Below are 17,680 nucleotides of genomic sequence, written 5' to 3' on the forward strand. Positions count from 1 at the left end.
CGCGTATGGTCCATATAGGGAGATGTGTTGATCGGGTAACTAGCGTAAACTCAAATGGAAGATAACTTCGATCTTCAACAATGACAAAGTCCTTGTAAAATCCCTGTCGAAGTTTTGAATGGATTTCTGCAGATTTACAGTGAATTCTTACAGCTATTTTCAGCGATTATGTAGAGAGATTCTTGAAGAGTCCATGGCCAGATATTTGAAGAATGAATAAAATGACAAGGTTGTTTAGGTATCCTTGGGCAGATTTTTGTTTTAATTTTAGCAACATTCCTGGCAAAGATTTTGATCGATTTCTAGGAAGATGCTTGTTTGAGTTTATGTCATTTTTTAGCAAGCAAGCAGACAATTTTTTTTCTGGCGATACATATATAGTTTCTGTCGTGAAGATTTCTTCTTGATTACAATAGAAGTTTCACCAGATCAAGATTCACGATCACGGCCAATGCATAATTTTGAAGGCACTTTTCGGAGAGAATTTGTTGGAAAGACTAAAAATATCTGTTTAGATTTTGCTATATAGAGTTGATTTGTTATTATAATTCTAAAATCACGTCGAATTTCCTATGAATTCTAGTGAGTTCTCTTAATTTCGCCATATCGACTGAAAATACATACTTGCAGGTTATTTTTCGCCATACCAGATATTTTCTTGAACGAAATCAAAAATTATATGTGATTTTTGTGCAACGAACATGTATTGATATATTTAAAAAAAAATGAAGACCTGGTCTAAGGATAACGTTAGATAACTTTCATTGTTCGTCTTTCAGATTTTGCAATGAGTCGCTTATCTATTCAAATCTTTTCCGAATTTCAAACCGTTGTTCAACCACAGTAAACTCATTCAAAATTTGTTTTGGCAAACCTTTATGGCAAACACGAGAAAAAAATGCAAAAGTTTTGATTGATTATTCATTATTTAAAATTTAAAATCCAAGAGCAGCTGCGAATTGACAAAGTCCCTGTAAGGATCTAGTGTTTAAATTGAATTTTTTACTTTATATTGAATAATTATGGAACTGCAATGATATTGCAAAAATTTTCCAATATATATGCATAATAAATGAAATAGTGTACTGATGATATTGAACTGCTACTGCATGTTTTAAATGGTAAAAACTCCCTGTGTAAGGTACCGTGGGGCAAGTGGGTAATAGATTTCGCATAGTTGGGATTCTTCATATCCTAGAGACTTTGGATTAAAACAAACGACTTAGCTTGACTCCCACCAAATATAAGCAGTATGCTGAAATTAATTTTAAAGTAAAATTGAAGAAAAAAGTACAGAAAAAGTTTTTGAAAAACGTCTGCTTACTTTCGACATGCCCCACAAGTGGGGCAAGTGAAAAGTTTATTGATTTGAACAATTAATTAAAAAAACTAACAGTTCTATTCACGATTTTTATTACCTTTAAGGTGAAGATGAATCCAAGCCAAATCTCAAATTTTCAAAAGCACGGATCTGGAGAACCAAACATCCGTTTAAGCTGAAAACTTAATCTATTAGTCACTCGCTGGTGGTGACCAATCGATTAAGTTTTCAGCTCAAACGGGTGTTCGGTTCTCCAGATTTGTGCTCTTGAAAATTTAAGGTTTGGCTTCGATTCATCTTCACCTTAACATTTGTTAAGGCGTCCTAATGGACAATAACATAAGTAACAGGTAAACGAAGAAAATGTTATTCTTGTTACTTGAATTTTCTTCTGTTATGTTTGTTGAAATGATTTGACAAAATTATAACTGCAACATTTCCATTGTTAGTGCTTACATAATGGGACAGCAATTGCATTTCTGCTCTGTAGATTTTCCACCGCTCGTTATTTGTTAAGAAAATCGGATATGCCGTCGGATAACTCTTCGGGAGAAATCAAACAAAATTCTTCAATAAAGTATTTAGAAACTTTTTTATGGGGATACATCTATACCCCATTTTTATGTTTTGAACTAGGGAAAAAGTACCAGTTATGGCCATAGTGGTTCCCTATTTGGCCATATGCGAATAAATCGTTGTTTATCATAATTCGGTAATTTTAAATAGTATTTCAGGGTTTAGTACACTTTAATACTATACTTCAATTTAGATAGTTTGATTACCATTCTGACGGAAGTATTTTTTTTCTACTTCTACCATCCAGGAAAAAACAACACCGAACACCGTGCCAACTCACGCTTCGAGAGGCCCATCGACTACATCCAATATCTCCAGGACGGCGACTTCAACAGTCGGATCCCCAAGATCTTACAATGTGTGGAAAATCTCCGGGTGGCGTTGACGAGCAATCCCATCAGCTGGATCAAAGAGTTCGGCGAAACGGGGATCGATGTGATCGTGAATCTTCTGCGGCACTGCAAGTCCATGCCCCGGCGGTTCGATAAGGTCGAATACGAATGTTTGCGATGTTTGAAAGCGATCATGAACAACTCCTGGGGTCTGAACGTTATCCTGACGCCGGATCAACATGCAGCGGTAATGCTACTGGCCCAGAGCGTCGATGCCAGCAAGCCGCATACGATGTGCGAAGCGGTCAAACTGCTGGCGGCCATCTGCTTGGTCAAGGAACGGAACGGGTACGAAAAGGTGCTGAAGGCGATCACGAACAGCACTATGATGGCACGGCAAGGAACGGATCGGTTTCGACCGATCGTGGATGGGTTGTTTGTGGAACACGATCGAAATTATGAACTAACGATCAACACGATGATCTTTATCAATTGTATTATCAACACACCGTCGGATATCAACTTTCGGCTGCATCTGAGGTGCGAAATGATGCGAGCTGGACTGCACGATCGGCTAGACCAGCTTACGGATATGGTGGAGAAGAGTAACAACGAGAATCTGGAGAAGCATTTCAAGATATTCAATGCTTTCCGAGAGGACGACTTTGAGGAGTTTAGTAATAGGTTCGATAATGTAAGATTAGATCTAGACGATATGAATGAGTGTTTCGAACTGTTGAAGAATCTGGTGGTGGATACGAGCTGTGAGCCTTACTTTCTATCAATTCTGCAGCATTTATTGTTCATCAGGGACGATTACGTTTATAGACCGGCGTTTTTTAAGCTGATCGAAGAATGTGTCTCGCAAATCGTACTGCACAAAAGTGGGGTGGATCCTAATTTTGATAGCAGAGACTTCCACATAGACACGTCTACGTTGCTGGAAGATATGGCCGAGAAAAGTCGACAGTTGGAAACCAAGAAAAGTGAAGACTTAGAAAGACGGATGGAAGAGTTGCAGACGGCGAAGCAGGAAGCGGAAGCCAGAGCGGCTGCGTTGGAAGATCGCTTGAAGGAAATTGAAGCCACTGGCGTGGTATCACCGAAGGGAAAGAGCAAACTACCTCAGATTAATATTCCTCCTCCACCTCAAATGCCTGGCATGGGACCTCCTCCCCCACCGCCTCCACCAGGAAGCGGGGGAGGTATGCCACCACCGCCCCCGCCCCCAATGATGCCTGGTGTTCCAATGCCACCGCCTATGCCAGGCATGGGCGGCGCTCCAAGGCCTCCTCCAATGCCGGGTATGGGTCCACCACCTCCTCCGATGCCCGGAATGGGACCACCTAGGCCACCGGGTATGCCAGGAATGATACCTATGGCCCCGATGCCCGCACCGTTACCACATGGCCTGAAACCGAAGAAAAAATGGGACACCGAAGGGCCAATGAAGCGAGCGAATTGGAAAGCAATCATTCCTCAAAAGCTTTCTGAGCACTCTTTCTGGGTCAAAGTTCAGGAAGACAAGTTGGCAGATGATGAAATTCTTTCCGGATTGGCCATGAAGTTCTCTTCCAAGCCGATGAAGCAGGCTGATAAGGATTCCGTTGATCGACCGCCGTCTTCTAAGAAGAATGTCGACCTTCGAGTGCTGGACGGAAAGGCTGCTCAAAACTTATCAATCTTGCTGGGCGGTTCCCTAAAGCACCTGTCTCACGAACAAATCCGCACGTGCCTTCTTCGCTGCGACACAACGATCCTTGGGCCGAGTGTGCTGCAGCAATTGATACAATACTTACCACCACCGGACCAACTTAAACGGTTACAAGAGATAAGGGCACGAGGTGAAGAACTGGCAGGCGCTGAAGCATTTGCCGCCACTATAGGAGATATCAAACGATTAGGAGCGCGGTTGCAGAGCCTCAACTTCAAGCTGAACATGCCAGACTTGATGCAGGATTGTAAACCGGATATCGTGGCGGGGACAGCTGCATGCGAGGAAGTCAAAAATAGCAAGAAATTTGCAAAGGTGTTGGAGTTGATTCTGCTGTTGGGAAACTATATGAACTCCGGATCGAAAAAAGAAGCTGCTTTTGGGTTTGAAATAAGCTTCCTTCCAAAACTCAGCAGCACAAAAGATTACGAAAACAAGCAAACGTTGCTTCACTACATAGCAGATGTAGTGGAAAAGAAATTCCCGGAAGCGCTCACCTTCAACGAGGACCTTTCCCACGTCGATAAAGCCAGTAGAGTCAGTTTGGACAACATTCAGAAGACGATGCGCCAGATGAATAGTTCACTGAAAAATTTAGAATCCGATCTGAACAACAACAAAATTCCTCAAAGCGACGACGACCGATTCATGGAAGTCATGGGTACGTTTGCTGTCGAATGTCGAAAACAAGTGGAACTGTTGGGCAAAATGCTTTCACAAATGGAGACCCTGTTCAAGAGCCTCTCTGAATACTACTGTTTCGATCCGGCAAAATATACCATGGAGGAATTCTTCACCGACATTCGCACTTTCAAAGATGCCTTCGTTCAGGCTCATGCGGAAAATATGAAAATCCGGGAAGATGAGGAAAAGAGACGCCGTGCCCAGGAAGCCAAGGAGCGGTCTCAAAGGGAACTACAAGAGCGGCAACAGCGAAAGTTGGCTCTGGTGGACATCGATGCCGTCCAAACGCAGGAAGGTGTCATGGATAGTTTGCTGGAAGCGTTGCAGACGGGTTCCGCTTTCGGCAATCGAGATCAACGGAGGCGGCGAGGCCCACGGCCAGCAGGGGCCGAACGGAGAGCACAACTGAATCGAAGTCGGTCGCGGACCGGAATTACAGCCAATGCATTCTCCAGTCGGGAAATGCTGTCCGAGCTTCTGGGACCGGCTTAAAACAGTTCAAGATAGATACATTCGTGTACATATCGTAGCGAGGTCGAACTACTTATAGTTATGCCAATAAATAAAACCATTTTAAAGGGTTATTGTAAATCGTAGAGACTAAACGGTCCAATTTTTATTTTCGGTCTACATAAATTCGGCTTAAAACCGTGTAGGTTCTATTTTAATTTTTGCTTTAAATTATGTTCAATTTTCCTCAATTTTTGAATCTTATTCTTCTATTTCTGATTTTAAATTTTAAACATTGACTCTTAAATTAATATTTTTCTTTTCTATATTCAGTCAACGCAGAATAAAGCATACACTGTTATTCGAATTGGTGTCATGCTTCTTTATCAATAATTATCATTCGAATGAAGCACAAAACTGACGCATACAATTATTAAAAAGCAGTATTCCGATTGGTAGGTAGAATGGCCAGAAAACAGAAAATCAAGACTACGAAAAGTTATAAACGAAACGGATCGATTTATAATGCAAAACCTAAGTGTACGTGCATGTTCTAACGAAACTTTCATAGAACGAACAGAAACACCAGCGATTTAAATAATACGGTGCCTAAAATACAAAAAAAAATAACGTATTGCAAAAAATGCGATGATTACTTCAAACGCTTCTTAAAAAAAGAAAAGACAATTCCAATTGGGTGAGATGAGAGTAAACTTTGTTCAATTAGTGATTAGCATAAGGGTAATTTTCACTTTTTGCTTTGCAAAATACAACATAAGTTGCCGCAGACGAGCAGAAACAAGCCAATAACAAAGTTGCTGTTTTACACGGAACGACTTTTTTCATTTAATGATGAATACGGATGCCGCTTAGGGTATAGCAGTTCTGTAACATACAAGTGATAAGCGTATTAATACTTATACATATACTTTTGAGTAGATATATTTTTGATCATTATACATAGTTGCGCACTGGTAAATGCGGTATGTGCGTAAATTTTTGTAGTTTCTTTTCTATTATTATATATTATGTAAATATCAATAAGACCATTAAAACATGTTATTGCATTTTGCGAATTACAGGAGTATTTATTCAGCCCTTTAATATCACATTGCCATTGTGTTGCCGTTATACGCATAATTGTCCCATGTTACTTCTTGTGCGTTTTGACTGTTTGTCATCAAACAGTTTATTTTTACGTATAGTTTTAGAAAATACTTACAACAAATTGACTTTGTTCGGAAACTCAATGAAAAACAAACCAAGTCAATTTGTACCATTATTGAATTTTCGCGCAACAACTGTACCGCTACTGTATATCTACGCATAACCGTCCCACTATACATTTTTCAGCGATAATCTCAACCAAAATAATTAGTACGCAGTTTTTAATTCGCCGTGTTTTTTTATCATTTTGAACATCTTCTTCTTACGTTGACTTCATATGCCATGTGGAACATAACATGTTCTATTAGAGTGGTTCAAAAAATCGTTTTTGCTCCACACCATTCATTCGATTCTAGAGCAAATTCTGAGTCTCCTCCCAAAGTTTGAGCTCAGCTGGATGAAAACTGAGACTGCACAAGCGCTTTAAATTTTATATGGGAATTACTATGGGAAAAGCAAGCAAGTCATTCAACCGGTCATAGTGTTTGTCCTTGTGCTCTTGGGGATTAGAGCTGCGTTACAAATTGTAGCTGAGATACAATAATCAGCTACAACTTTGCCGAAGACCGTATTTAAATCGGACGTCTCAGTAATTAGTTATTGATTTATATCCAATCACAAATTCTTCAACAGTGCTCATCTAACTTCTAAACAGGCAACATTGCTGCATCTGGCGCAATAGATAGCACACACAAATCATGGCTACCGTAATCCGGGGTAACATTGATCAGTTTTAAGGATATTTCTTAAATATTTAATTTGAAAATGCAAATGCTGCAAGTTTTATATTTTTAAAACATGTCATAAACTGTCATCGATGCCACCTATTATGACCTCATGTTTATTGAAATATGTAAGCATGTTTATAAAATGTTTTGGGCGATTTTTTTATTCAGATGATTGAACACTTCTCGCATAATCTAATATAACGCCCTAAAAGCCATTGGTAACCACGTGTGTAGCTCGTTGTTTCTGAGCAAATAAATGAATAAGCATCCAAACCAACACCACCGGCAGGTAGAGAATGATCCTTTCTCCACCATAGAGTTGTTAAATAACGTGCAAATCTATTCAAATGCTAAGAAACAACGAGCTACACACATGGTTACCAATGGCTTTTAGGGCGAGATCATAAGTTATGCGAGACTTATGTAAACAACATTCGATAATATTGAAAATGTCGCACCGCCACCAAACCGGATCGCGCCAGTGAGATTCGCGACGCGCCTCAACTCGCGACATTTTGAAATCAGTTTTTTAGTGTGGCGCTGCATTCTAACGATTTCTATGAACACAGCGCACTATTCACATATTAGGGATCGTTCAAATATTACGTAACGCTACAAGGGGAGGGAGGGGGTTTTACATAGTTGTGCTTATTCTGCGCGGCGTGAGTCGAGACGAGTCGCTCTCACCGCGAGTGACGTGAGACGACTAATGCAAATCAAATGGAAGCGAGTCGACAATTGTCACCTCATTCGAGTCGTCTCACCTCACACGCCGCGCAGAATAAGCATAAGTGTTACGATCCATAAAAAAGTTAAAATTTTCCATACAAAAGCTGTTACGTGGGGAAGGGAGGGGGTCTAAAATTGGCAAATTTTGCGTTACGTAATATTTGAATAATCCCTTAGCTGCGTCGCACGAGGCCCGAAAAATATTTAATTGGGTTGGTTAGTGATGGAAAATTCGCAGTTTTTTGTAGCTTGCTCGAAAGACCACAGCTTTCCAAGTGTAACACGATTTCATTGCGCTTTATTATCTTAATTTTGATATAGTAAATGATTAAAATAGATTTAATTCCGTCGACTCAATGACATTTCCATTTACATAATGACAGCTCGTCCCGGAGTAAAATTTGCCGAGGGGTGATTCAAACGCGATTTCCATACTAAATTCAAACGTGTTTTAAAAATAGTTCCAACGCACGGAAAATTATGAAACTTTGGATTCTGACTCAGTTTTTAACGTAGAATCAGAATATGTAAAAACAGGATACCCCTAAACAAGCCAATTGTTGGTCTTGATTTCTACCGGATGCATAATAATGAATTAAACAGTATTGCAGGAACACTGAAATGAATTTTATTGTAGAAACTACTGAATCCATGGTAAAATTAAGAACTGCACCAACGATTTTCAACCGACTACATTAATCTGTTAACTCTACCAAAACATAATTAACATCACTACACAAGAAAATTTCTTCTGTTGATTTAACCAGAGCTGTAGTATTTTTGACTAGAAAAATTCTTGATTTGAGAAGTTTAGCATCATACTTTTGACCACACTGTGTTGTACGGTGGGTGTCACGGATTGAAATACAATGCTTTCTAGTGGATGCTACCAGTGTTGCCACATTTTTTCTAACTCTCATCTGTGTTTTTGGCTGAAAAAATCTTTTTTATCTTAAGTCAACCTCCAAAAATCTTGGTAAAAATCTGTGTCGCAAAAATATCCAAAATTTTCATTTTTTAGATCAAAAAAGTACCTTTGTAAACGTATGGCTGTTTTTGGCATGTCAACAATTTTTAATTTAATCTTATTCTTCTAAAGAAAAGTCAAAAGTACAAAATTGTTTCTAAGAATATTCGTTAGCGAAACGTAGTCATTCGCATACACTGACACACCGGATGGATGGCGATACTTACATGCATGGATAACATAGTGGATGGTGTCAACCGCCGAGTCAGCAGATTTATATTATAAAAAGGTAGTGACCGCGTGACTCGTTCTCTTTTTTCCTGAAGGCGTCTGATCAACTACCGGTGGTAGAGGTATAGTGTAGTGAATAAAGTGGTTGTAAATTAGAATTAAAGTTTTTAAAAAGTTGAAGAAGTTCCTGCCGAACTTAAGTGGTGTCAGAAGTGGGATCGTGAAGGTGTTAAAATAGAGGAAACAGTCCCGCCGCACGATCGAGAAAACCCGGATGCAGACTTCAAGACTGTAAGTAGAAACTAATTAATCCTATTTTTCAAACCAATACTTTTTAAAATTCGTATTATACAAATGCCTGAAACCAGAGCTTCGGAAATGGAGGCGCTTCGAGCTGAAATTGAACAGCTCAAAGCGTTGATGACGATCGGGAATAGCAGCAAATTCTGCATTCCCGATCCAATCAAAAATTTGTCGGAATTTTCCGGCAACAAGAAGGAACTGTCGAGCTGGCTACGCGAAGTGGACGAGCTATACGACATGTTCAAAATAAAGGGCGCGAATGGACAGCCCGACTCACTAAGCTCTATGTATTTAAGAGCAATAAAAAATAAAGTACAAGGAGATGCCCGCGCGATTCTATGCGCAAATGGCGATCCCGATACCATCTATGGTATCAAACAAATTTTGATCGAACAATATGGTGACCACCGAGACTTTGCGACCAATGTGTTGTCGTTATTCAATTTACGGCGAGGTGACAAAAGCCACCTCAGGTTTTACAACGATTGCAAAGACATCAACACAAGACTTAAAGCAAATTTGTTGTCGAATCCTCTATCCGTTCGACAAATTATAGATGTTTTAAGTGTAACTAGATATTTAGATAACATTGGGGAGCCTTTAGCTTCCATAATAAGACAATCGAAGCCAAATACGTTGGAAGAAGCATACGAAGCCGTATCCATAAATCAAAACGCAGAAATTAGAACGAAGCCTATTAAATTTCATTCACAGTCCAGACCTCATAACGACCCTAAAAGCAGCGGCTCATATAATAACAATAACGGCAAAACAAATCCAAACGTGAGTAAATTTGTTTATAAAAAACAAGTGCAACAGCATAAACCTCGGGCAGAATACAATACTAACGAGATCGACGTGGCTAATGAATACGACGATTTCAACGATGATGACGACAACGATGACAATGTGACAAACAGTGAAGTGCATAGTGATGATTCAAATTGTTTAGAAGAAGAGCGTCAGCAGGCAGCAACGTAAACAATTTTATACCTTACATTAATTACCAGACAAATAAAGGAGTGCTTAAATTCTTAATCGATACGGGCGCAAATAAATCTTACATTAGTCCGGAACATGTGCACAGGACCAAAATAACGGATCGGCCCGCAATAGTAACGAACAAAAATGGTAAATTTATCATCGACAAAATGGTCCACATAAATATTTTCCCCAGAGTATCCAATGAAAAGCTTCCTTTTCACGTTTTTAAATTTCATGAATATTTCGACGGCCTCATTGGCTACGAAAACTTAGCAGCAATGAAAGCAAAAATAGACTCAGGCAATCATCAACTGTTGATAAGAAACATTCAGTATCCACTTTCAAAATATTATCCACGTTCATGGAACTTCCACGAACAAACGGAGGAGCTAGCTGAGATATGCACCACCTCCGATGGGACATTTCTCATTGAGAACGAGTTAAACCTAACGACCGGTGTTACGTTACAACCTGGTTTATATGCAGCTAAAAATAATCGTGCCACAGTGCATTTATTCAGTACCAAGCGTGCTAAACTGAACGAAATTAAACCGCTCGAAAATGAACGCTATTTCCTTAATCAACATGAAACGTGTCCGCGACTGAACTTCCCAGCGGATCACCTAAGCAGAGAAGAAGTCAAACTCTTAGCTAAGACTCTACAACTATATAAAAGCATTTTTTATCAAGAAGGACAAAAATTAGATTTCACACATCAAGTAAAACATAAAATTGAAACTACCGACTGCAATCCGATCCACCAGCGAACCTACAAATATCCATACCATTTGAGAGAAATAGTAAGTGACCATATACAAACAATGTTAGAGTCCGGTATTATACGAGAATCGTCTTCTGCTTGGACCTCCCCCATTTGGGTCGTCCCGAAGAAAGCAGACAATTCAGGTGTGAAGAAGTACCGCATAGTTGTTGACTATAGGAAATTAAATAAAGTCACGCCTGCGGATCGTTACTTAATACCCGAGATAAGTGAAATACTAGATCGCTTAGGCAAGGCGCAATATTTTTCTGTGCTTGATTTAGCCAGCGGATTCCATCAAATAGAGGTAGAACCAGCTGACATTCGAAAGACAGCATTTAATGTTGATAATGGAAAATATGAATTCGTGAGAATGCCGTTCGGGTTAAAGAATGCGCCCGCGACATTCCAGCGTCTCATGGACTCTGTGTTACGTAAACACTTGGGAGTAAGATGTTTCGTCTATATGGACGACATCATTATATTCTCTAGTTCATTAGAAGAACATATGATAGATATTCAGAAAGTTTTGAAAACTCTCAAAGAAGCAAATTTGAAAATACAATGTGACAAGTCGGAATTTCTTCGAAAGGAAGTAGAATTCCTTGGACACGTTGTAACCACGGAAGGGGTTAAACCTAACCCAAAAAAGGTGGAGGCAGTTGAAAATTGGCCTCTCCCGAAAACACCGAAAGAACTTAAATCGTTCTTAGGAACTATTTCATATTATAGACGTTTTATACCAGGTTTTGCGCAAATTGCAAAACCAATGACTAGTATGCTTCGGGGGAAAAACAAACTTATCGTTTCTACTCCGGAATATGAGGAAGCATTTGCAAAATTGAAGGAAATTATGAGCTCTAAACTTCTATTAATCTATCCCGATTTCGATCAGCCGTTTATTCTAACAACGGACGCGTCGAATTACGCCATTGGAGCCGTTTTAACTCAATTGGTAGATGGACACGAAAGACCGATTGCGTACCTTTCGCGCACCTTATCGAAAGCGGAGGAAAAGTACTCCGCTACAGCAAAAGAGCTCTTGGCCATATATTTCGCAGCAAAAAAGTTTCGGCCATATCTGTATGGTAAGAAATTTACTATTTATACAGATCATGAACCGCTAACCAAAGAAATCAAACTGACTGATGCTACAGGTCGAGTAACTCGCCAACGATTGTATCTAGAGCAGTTCGATTTCGAGTTAATTTATAAAAAAGGAAAACAAAACGTGGTAGCAGATGGATTGTCCAGAATACCACGGGTTGATGAAGTGAATCTTCAAACAGTACTTGAAAATGAGCTTTTCGAAAACGATCCTATTTACGGACCGGAAATCATTAATAAATTCAAAAATCAACTCATTATGCATATATCCCAAGACAAGAAAAAATCCCCTCACATATTTTATTCCGTATTTTCAGGTTTTAGCAGACACATATTTCACCAGGAAGAATACACTGAGGACCAGCTATTGTAAATTTTAAAAAAATATTTAGCTCCCGGAATGACAAACGGAATCTTTGCCCATCCGTCGGTTGCAAAATCGTGCTTCAAAATCATAAATGACAATTTTAAAGGGATGAAAGTTCAATTTTGCAACCTGAAATTACCAGATTTAATAACCAAAAAAGACCAAGACGAATTTGGTCGTAAAACGCACAACTTTAACCATAGAAGTTGGAAGCTTAATTACGAAGAACTTCGTCAATCAGTCTTTTTCCCGGATATGATATCGATTGTTAAGAACTTCGCGAAAAATTGCCAACACTGTAAATTTGCCAAATACGAACGGCATCCATTTAAAATTCCAATCACGCGAAGAACATATGATAAACCTTTAGAGAATATCTTTATAGACGTATACGTCAAGGAAGGAGAGAAGTTCTTAACAGTCATCGATTCATTTTTAAATTTGCACAACTTTACAAAATCAGTAGCGAAACAAGCGAAGAGTTAATCGAAACTCTCATTAAATACTTCAAAACGTTTGGAATACCAAAATTGATCACTTGTGATCAAGCTACATCATTTCGGAGCCAAAATTTCAAAACCTTTTTGGAAGAAAACGGTGTTGCCGTTCACTATGCTAGTAGCAGCAATAGTAATGGCATCATCGAGAGGTTCCATAACATGTTTATGTTTATGGCAAACCGAAGCAAAATCAATAACCTAACTCTGTACCAAGGACTTTCACTTATAACAGCACTGTATAACGACGCAAAGCATACGACAACGAATCTCACACCAAGACAAATAATCTTCGGAAATTCGACTTCACTAGACTTGAAGGACATAAACATGATGAAACAACAAATAATACAAACTGCCAAAGACAATATTGCCAGAATAGCTACCAGACATAATTCAAAATTAGTAGAAACGGACAAAGACTATCAAGACATCAAAAACAAAGAAATTCTTGCCAAAACTAAAGCCAAATCATCTCCATATAGCAATAGATATAGACTGGTCGAGGTAAAGGAACAGAATGACAAAACAATTACCGACACAACGGACATCAAAATTCATAAGAAAAAATTAAAACTCTAATGGGATTGACGAGGTATGTTGCTTTTTCTGACTTTATTTCAGACTATGTTTCCTATTCTGGACATCTACAGCTTGGACAGACATCCGCATTTACGACCTGACTAATAATCCCATAGCAATCATACCTCTCGGACAGGCCAGGATTAGCAACAGTTATATCAGAGTAATTCATCCCGTAAATTTAACAGCCATAAAAGATGCTATAGATTTGTTTGACTATGTAACTAAAAATTCTGATTTAAATAATTCACTTTTCGATCAAGTTATTAGAAAAAAGATAAATAAAATACACTTAACGTTCAACAGAATTATACCTCAAAACAGATTCAAGAGATGGGAATCACTCGGTAGGGCGTGGAAATACGTATCAGGCAGTCCCGATGCGGACGATTTGAAAGTCATTAACTCAACAATCAATTCTTTAGTAACTGAAAATAATAATCAAATACACATTAATAATGTATTCGAGAAAAGAATGAGAAACCTTACAAGAACTTTCAATCTTCTGATAGATAACGAGCAAAAATTAGAAAATGTTACATTTAAAAGCTTTGATTCACTTAATTTTGTATTCGAACTTGATGAACTATTGTATTACCTAGAAGTTGTCGAGGAATACATTACATTGGCGAGAAGCAGCATCCCAAACAGTCGCATCATTCACGAACGGGAACTGGAAGCCATACAAAGAATCCTCAACGGCAATGGCTTTGGACTTGACTCGGTTGACAGTATTTTGAACATCGCCAGTGCTTACGTAATGTTCAACAAAGACACATTCATATACATACTGAAAATACCCAGAATCAAAAACGTACCGTACACACTCAGCTTCGTTGAACCAGTAATTGCAGAAGGTTACCGCATTCATTTACCAAAACCATTTTACTTGAAAGGGAAAACTTCATTCATCTCACAAAGCCCATGTTCTAAGTTAAAAGCTCTCTTCGTGTGTTCCAATACCCATTTAGAACCACTCACAGAATGTATGCAACAACTAATCTCCGGAGAGACAGCTGATTGCCCCATGGAACGAATCTATGGAGATAAAATTATACGAAAAGTTAACGATGGCAATATTGTTATTCACGGAGACAACATCACCCTGAGGTCCAACTGTTCAACCACCCGATTCCTTAGTGGATCATACCTCATTCAGCATTCACACTGTACGTTAAACCTGGACGATGAGGAGTACACATATACTAACCTGGAAATACAACCGTTCACACCGGTTACCACAATCAAGGTAAATCCGACCAATGTGATAAACCATATCCCGTTGGAACATTTACAGGAACTACATTTAGAGCATCGGAACCATATAGATCACCTCAACCTAACAACGGAAAATATACATTGGAAACTAAACATCTTTGGGTGGATAGTTTCGGCTTCAGCAACAACGTTACTGGTCTTCATACTGGGTACAATCATAACCATAGTCTTCAAGCTTTTCATTTTCCAAACAGTCTTTGCACCGAACATGCGAGAAGGAACCAAGGAAAATAGCAGTTCAACCGAGGCGCATCCTGAGTCGAGAAGCATACCGCTTATCCCGCAGCAATAGAGGAAGCCGAGGACGGCTTCTAACTAGAAGGGGAGCCGTTAGCGAAACGTAGTCATTCGCATACACTGACACACCGGATGGATGGCGATACTTACATGCATGGATAACATAGTGGATGGTGTCAACCGCCGAGTCAGCAGATTTATATTATAAAAAGGTAGTGACCGCGTGGCTCGTTCTCTTTTTTCCTGAAGGCGTCTGATCAACTACCGGTGGTAGAGGTATAGTGTAGTGAATAAAGTGGTTGTAAATTAGAATTAAAGTTTTTAAAAAGTTGAAGAAGTTCCTGCCGAACTTAAGTATGAAATACTTAAGTTTTTGAGAAAAAATAGACACAGTAAATAATTGTAATGGTATTTATATCTTCCTAACCCGATTTATATCTTCCAAAACCGTGTCTTAAACTCGTGAAATATTCTTAATTCTTAAAAATCTTTTTAATCTCAATAATCTGTGATCTATCATCATAGATATCTGTAGGCAAGAACAGGAAAAAATCTGTGTAGTTACAGATAAATCTGTGTATGTGGCATCACTGGATGCTACTATGGACATAGTCAAATTTACTGCACTGCTCAGTGATTTTCACCAGATTATAGTAAACTTAACAGATTTTTGTAGTCGGTTGAAAATCGTTGGTGCAGTTCTTAATACTACCATGGATTCGGTAGATTATACAACAAAATTTGTTTGCGTGAACGAAATTCTTAGGGTTGGGGAAGACTGAATTAAACACCAAAAGTTATCATTTTACACTGAACGAAAACTCCCGCCATGAATTGAATGATTATTGCTTCATCCTAGCCCCATACCTATTTTCAGACACAATCAAGATGATTTTCATCTTCGTGGAAATCATCTGTTTACAAATCATACCGAATGAAAATCATCCAGTCTTGGAAGGATTTTTATCCTCGAAGCAGATGCGTCTGATTGAATGATTATCATACACACATGTAAACGACCCCAATTCCGTAATATTTCTTAATTCAAAAGAATTCAAATAAAAAAACTAATAACTACGGTACGTTGTTGGTTTATGTACATTAATGTTTATTTACACAAAGGTAACAATTTCCAGCTTTCAGGAACAGATGGCTATATGTAGCGAACATGATGTTTGATGTGGCTCCTTGCAAATAAATTTGTTTCACAGCTTTGCTCCATCGAACCAAAACACTTGGATGTCAGCTATTGTAGTTGGTAGGTACCTTAAGGAATTTTAAATTAAATGCTACAAATAAGGATAATATTAGATTCAAAGTGTAATTACCTGTAAAATCCAAGCAGAAATGTTAGGCGTTCCACGTTGCCGCCGCCATATTTACGTTTGGATTTGTCAGAATGATTTGATATTTATGACCATTCTCTTTTCGTTCGATATTTCAGACAATATTTGAATGATTTTCGGTATGGGACATAGTAGGTATTAGAATCTGTCATAAGCTGCATGTTATTCATTCATGTTATCATAATTCAATTATCTGCCTTTTGTCATTAGAATATGATCTGAGATTCATAACTGAATTGGATGATTTTTGTTCAATATACTGTGGATGCATCATATTCTTTCAATGTCATTCAAAATGAGGAATATGAAGTTTTGTAAGCGTTTGAATTACAAATCATTCAATCTAGGACCGGAGTTTTCGTTCAGTGTAGTTTTTCGTGTACAAGTGTGTCTCTGCTAATGTCAAAAAGCTTGCGTTTGGGACTGTTTTGGAGAGTTGCAACACACCGTATCGTTCCCAGTCTCTGTAGCAGTAAACACGCGAGTCTGCCAAAATTCGTCAACATAACTCGCAAAAATTCTTCTCAACATTCGGTGCCTTGTACAAAATTCGAATATTCTCTGATAATTATTCACAGAATGCCGATTCTAGCCGAGGTGAGTTGATTTCGATCTTCAACAAAATAAATTGCCGCTAAGAACCATTTCCCCAACAGCTTGCCGGAGATGAAAACAGCGGAGAGCACTCGCGCACGTTTGTTTTCGAAGACGAAGGCCACACGCTGGGCAATGTGCTCAAGAGCATCATCTGTAAATAGTAAGTAACTGTTATAATCCGCTCCTCTTCCTCTGAAATTACAAAGTGCTTCCTTCTGTTGCAGTCCGGACGTAAACTTCTGTGGCTACACCGTTCCCCATCCGGCGGAAAACAAGATGCACTTCCGGATCCAGGCTGCCAGAAACGTCCGAGCCATTGATATACTGAAGCGCGGCCTGGAGGATTTGGAACGGGTGTGCGACCACACGATCGAGACGTTCGAAGGGGCCGTGGCGGCGCATCAGCACAGTAACTAGGATTATGAATTTTGTTTAGTTAAGATTGTTAAGATAGATAGTTCAACAGGAGAATTGAGATGGATACATGGTTCAAATGTAAAGTTCAGTTGTTTAACTTCCAAGTTTAATGGCAGTTACTTATGTTCTTATCTTACAGACTTGATTATTATTTGAATGCAAGTTTCCGATGTTTTTTTCTTTTTAAATGAAACGTATTTAAAGTCGCTTTTCAAACAAAATGGTCTCTAGTCACTTTTTTTCCTTTTTCTGCTTGGTGCAATGTTCTAGTGGCTCCATTGATAACTTCAGAGACTCTTAAGCTTA

General features: G+C 38.8%; 2 protein-coding genes and 1 long non-coding RNA gene across 3 annotated transcripts in view; all 3 read left to right on the top strand.

The window, feature by feature from the left end:
- Positions 1 to 6,153, top strand: part of LOC5565517 (protein diaphanous) — a 36,622-nt gene extending 30,469 nt beyond the window's left edge. The window contains exon 2 of the mRNA XM_021845971.1: positions 2,145 to 6,153. Within this exon, the coding sequence (XP_021701663.1) occupies positions 2,145 to 5,119 (2,975 nt within the window). The 3' untranslated portion in view covers positions 5,120 to 6,153. The remainder of the gene's footprint in view (positions 1 to 2,144) is intronic.
- A 2,689-nt stretch (positions 6,154 to 8,842) lies between these two features.
- On the top strand, positions 8,843 to 13,797 carry LOC110676791. Its single transcript, XR_002500722.1, has 2 exons — positions 8,843 to 9,190; positions 12,371 to 13,797. It is a non-coding gene; the product is annotated as an uncharacterized LOC110676791 (long non-coding RNA).
- Positions 13,798 to 16,824: 3,027 nt separating this feature from the next.
- On the top strand, positions 16,825 to 17,457 carry LOC5565516 (probable DNA-directed RNA polymerases I and III subunit RPAC2). The gene is made up of 3 exons (XM_001649821.2): positions 16,825 to 16,957; positions 17,017 to 17,117; positions 17,182 to 17,457. Exons 1-3 carry the CDS (start codon positions 16,940 to 16,942, stop codon positions 17,372 to 17,374), a joined length of 312 nt encoding a protein of 103 aa, XP_001649871.1. The 5' UTR covers positions 16,825 to 16,939; the 3' UTR covers positions 17,375 to 17,457.
- The last annotated feature ends 223 nt before the right edge of the window (positions 17,458 to 17,680 follow it).

The sequence above is a fragment of the Aedes aegypti genome, chromosome 2 (genome assembly GCF_002204515.2).
Source record: "Aedes aegypti strain LVP_AGWG chromosome 2, AaegL5.0 Primary Assembly, whole genome shotgun sequence".
In the NCBI taxonomy this organism is placed as follows: domain Eukaryota; kingdom Metazoa; phylum Arthropoda; class Insecta; order Diptera; family Culicidae; genus Aedes; species Aedes aegypti.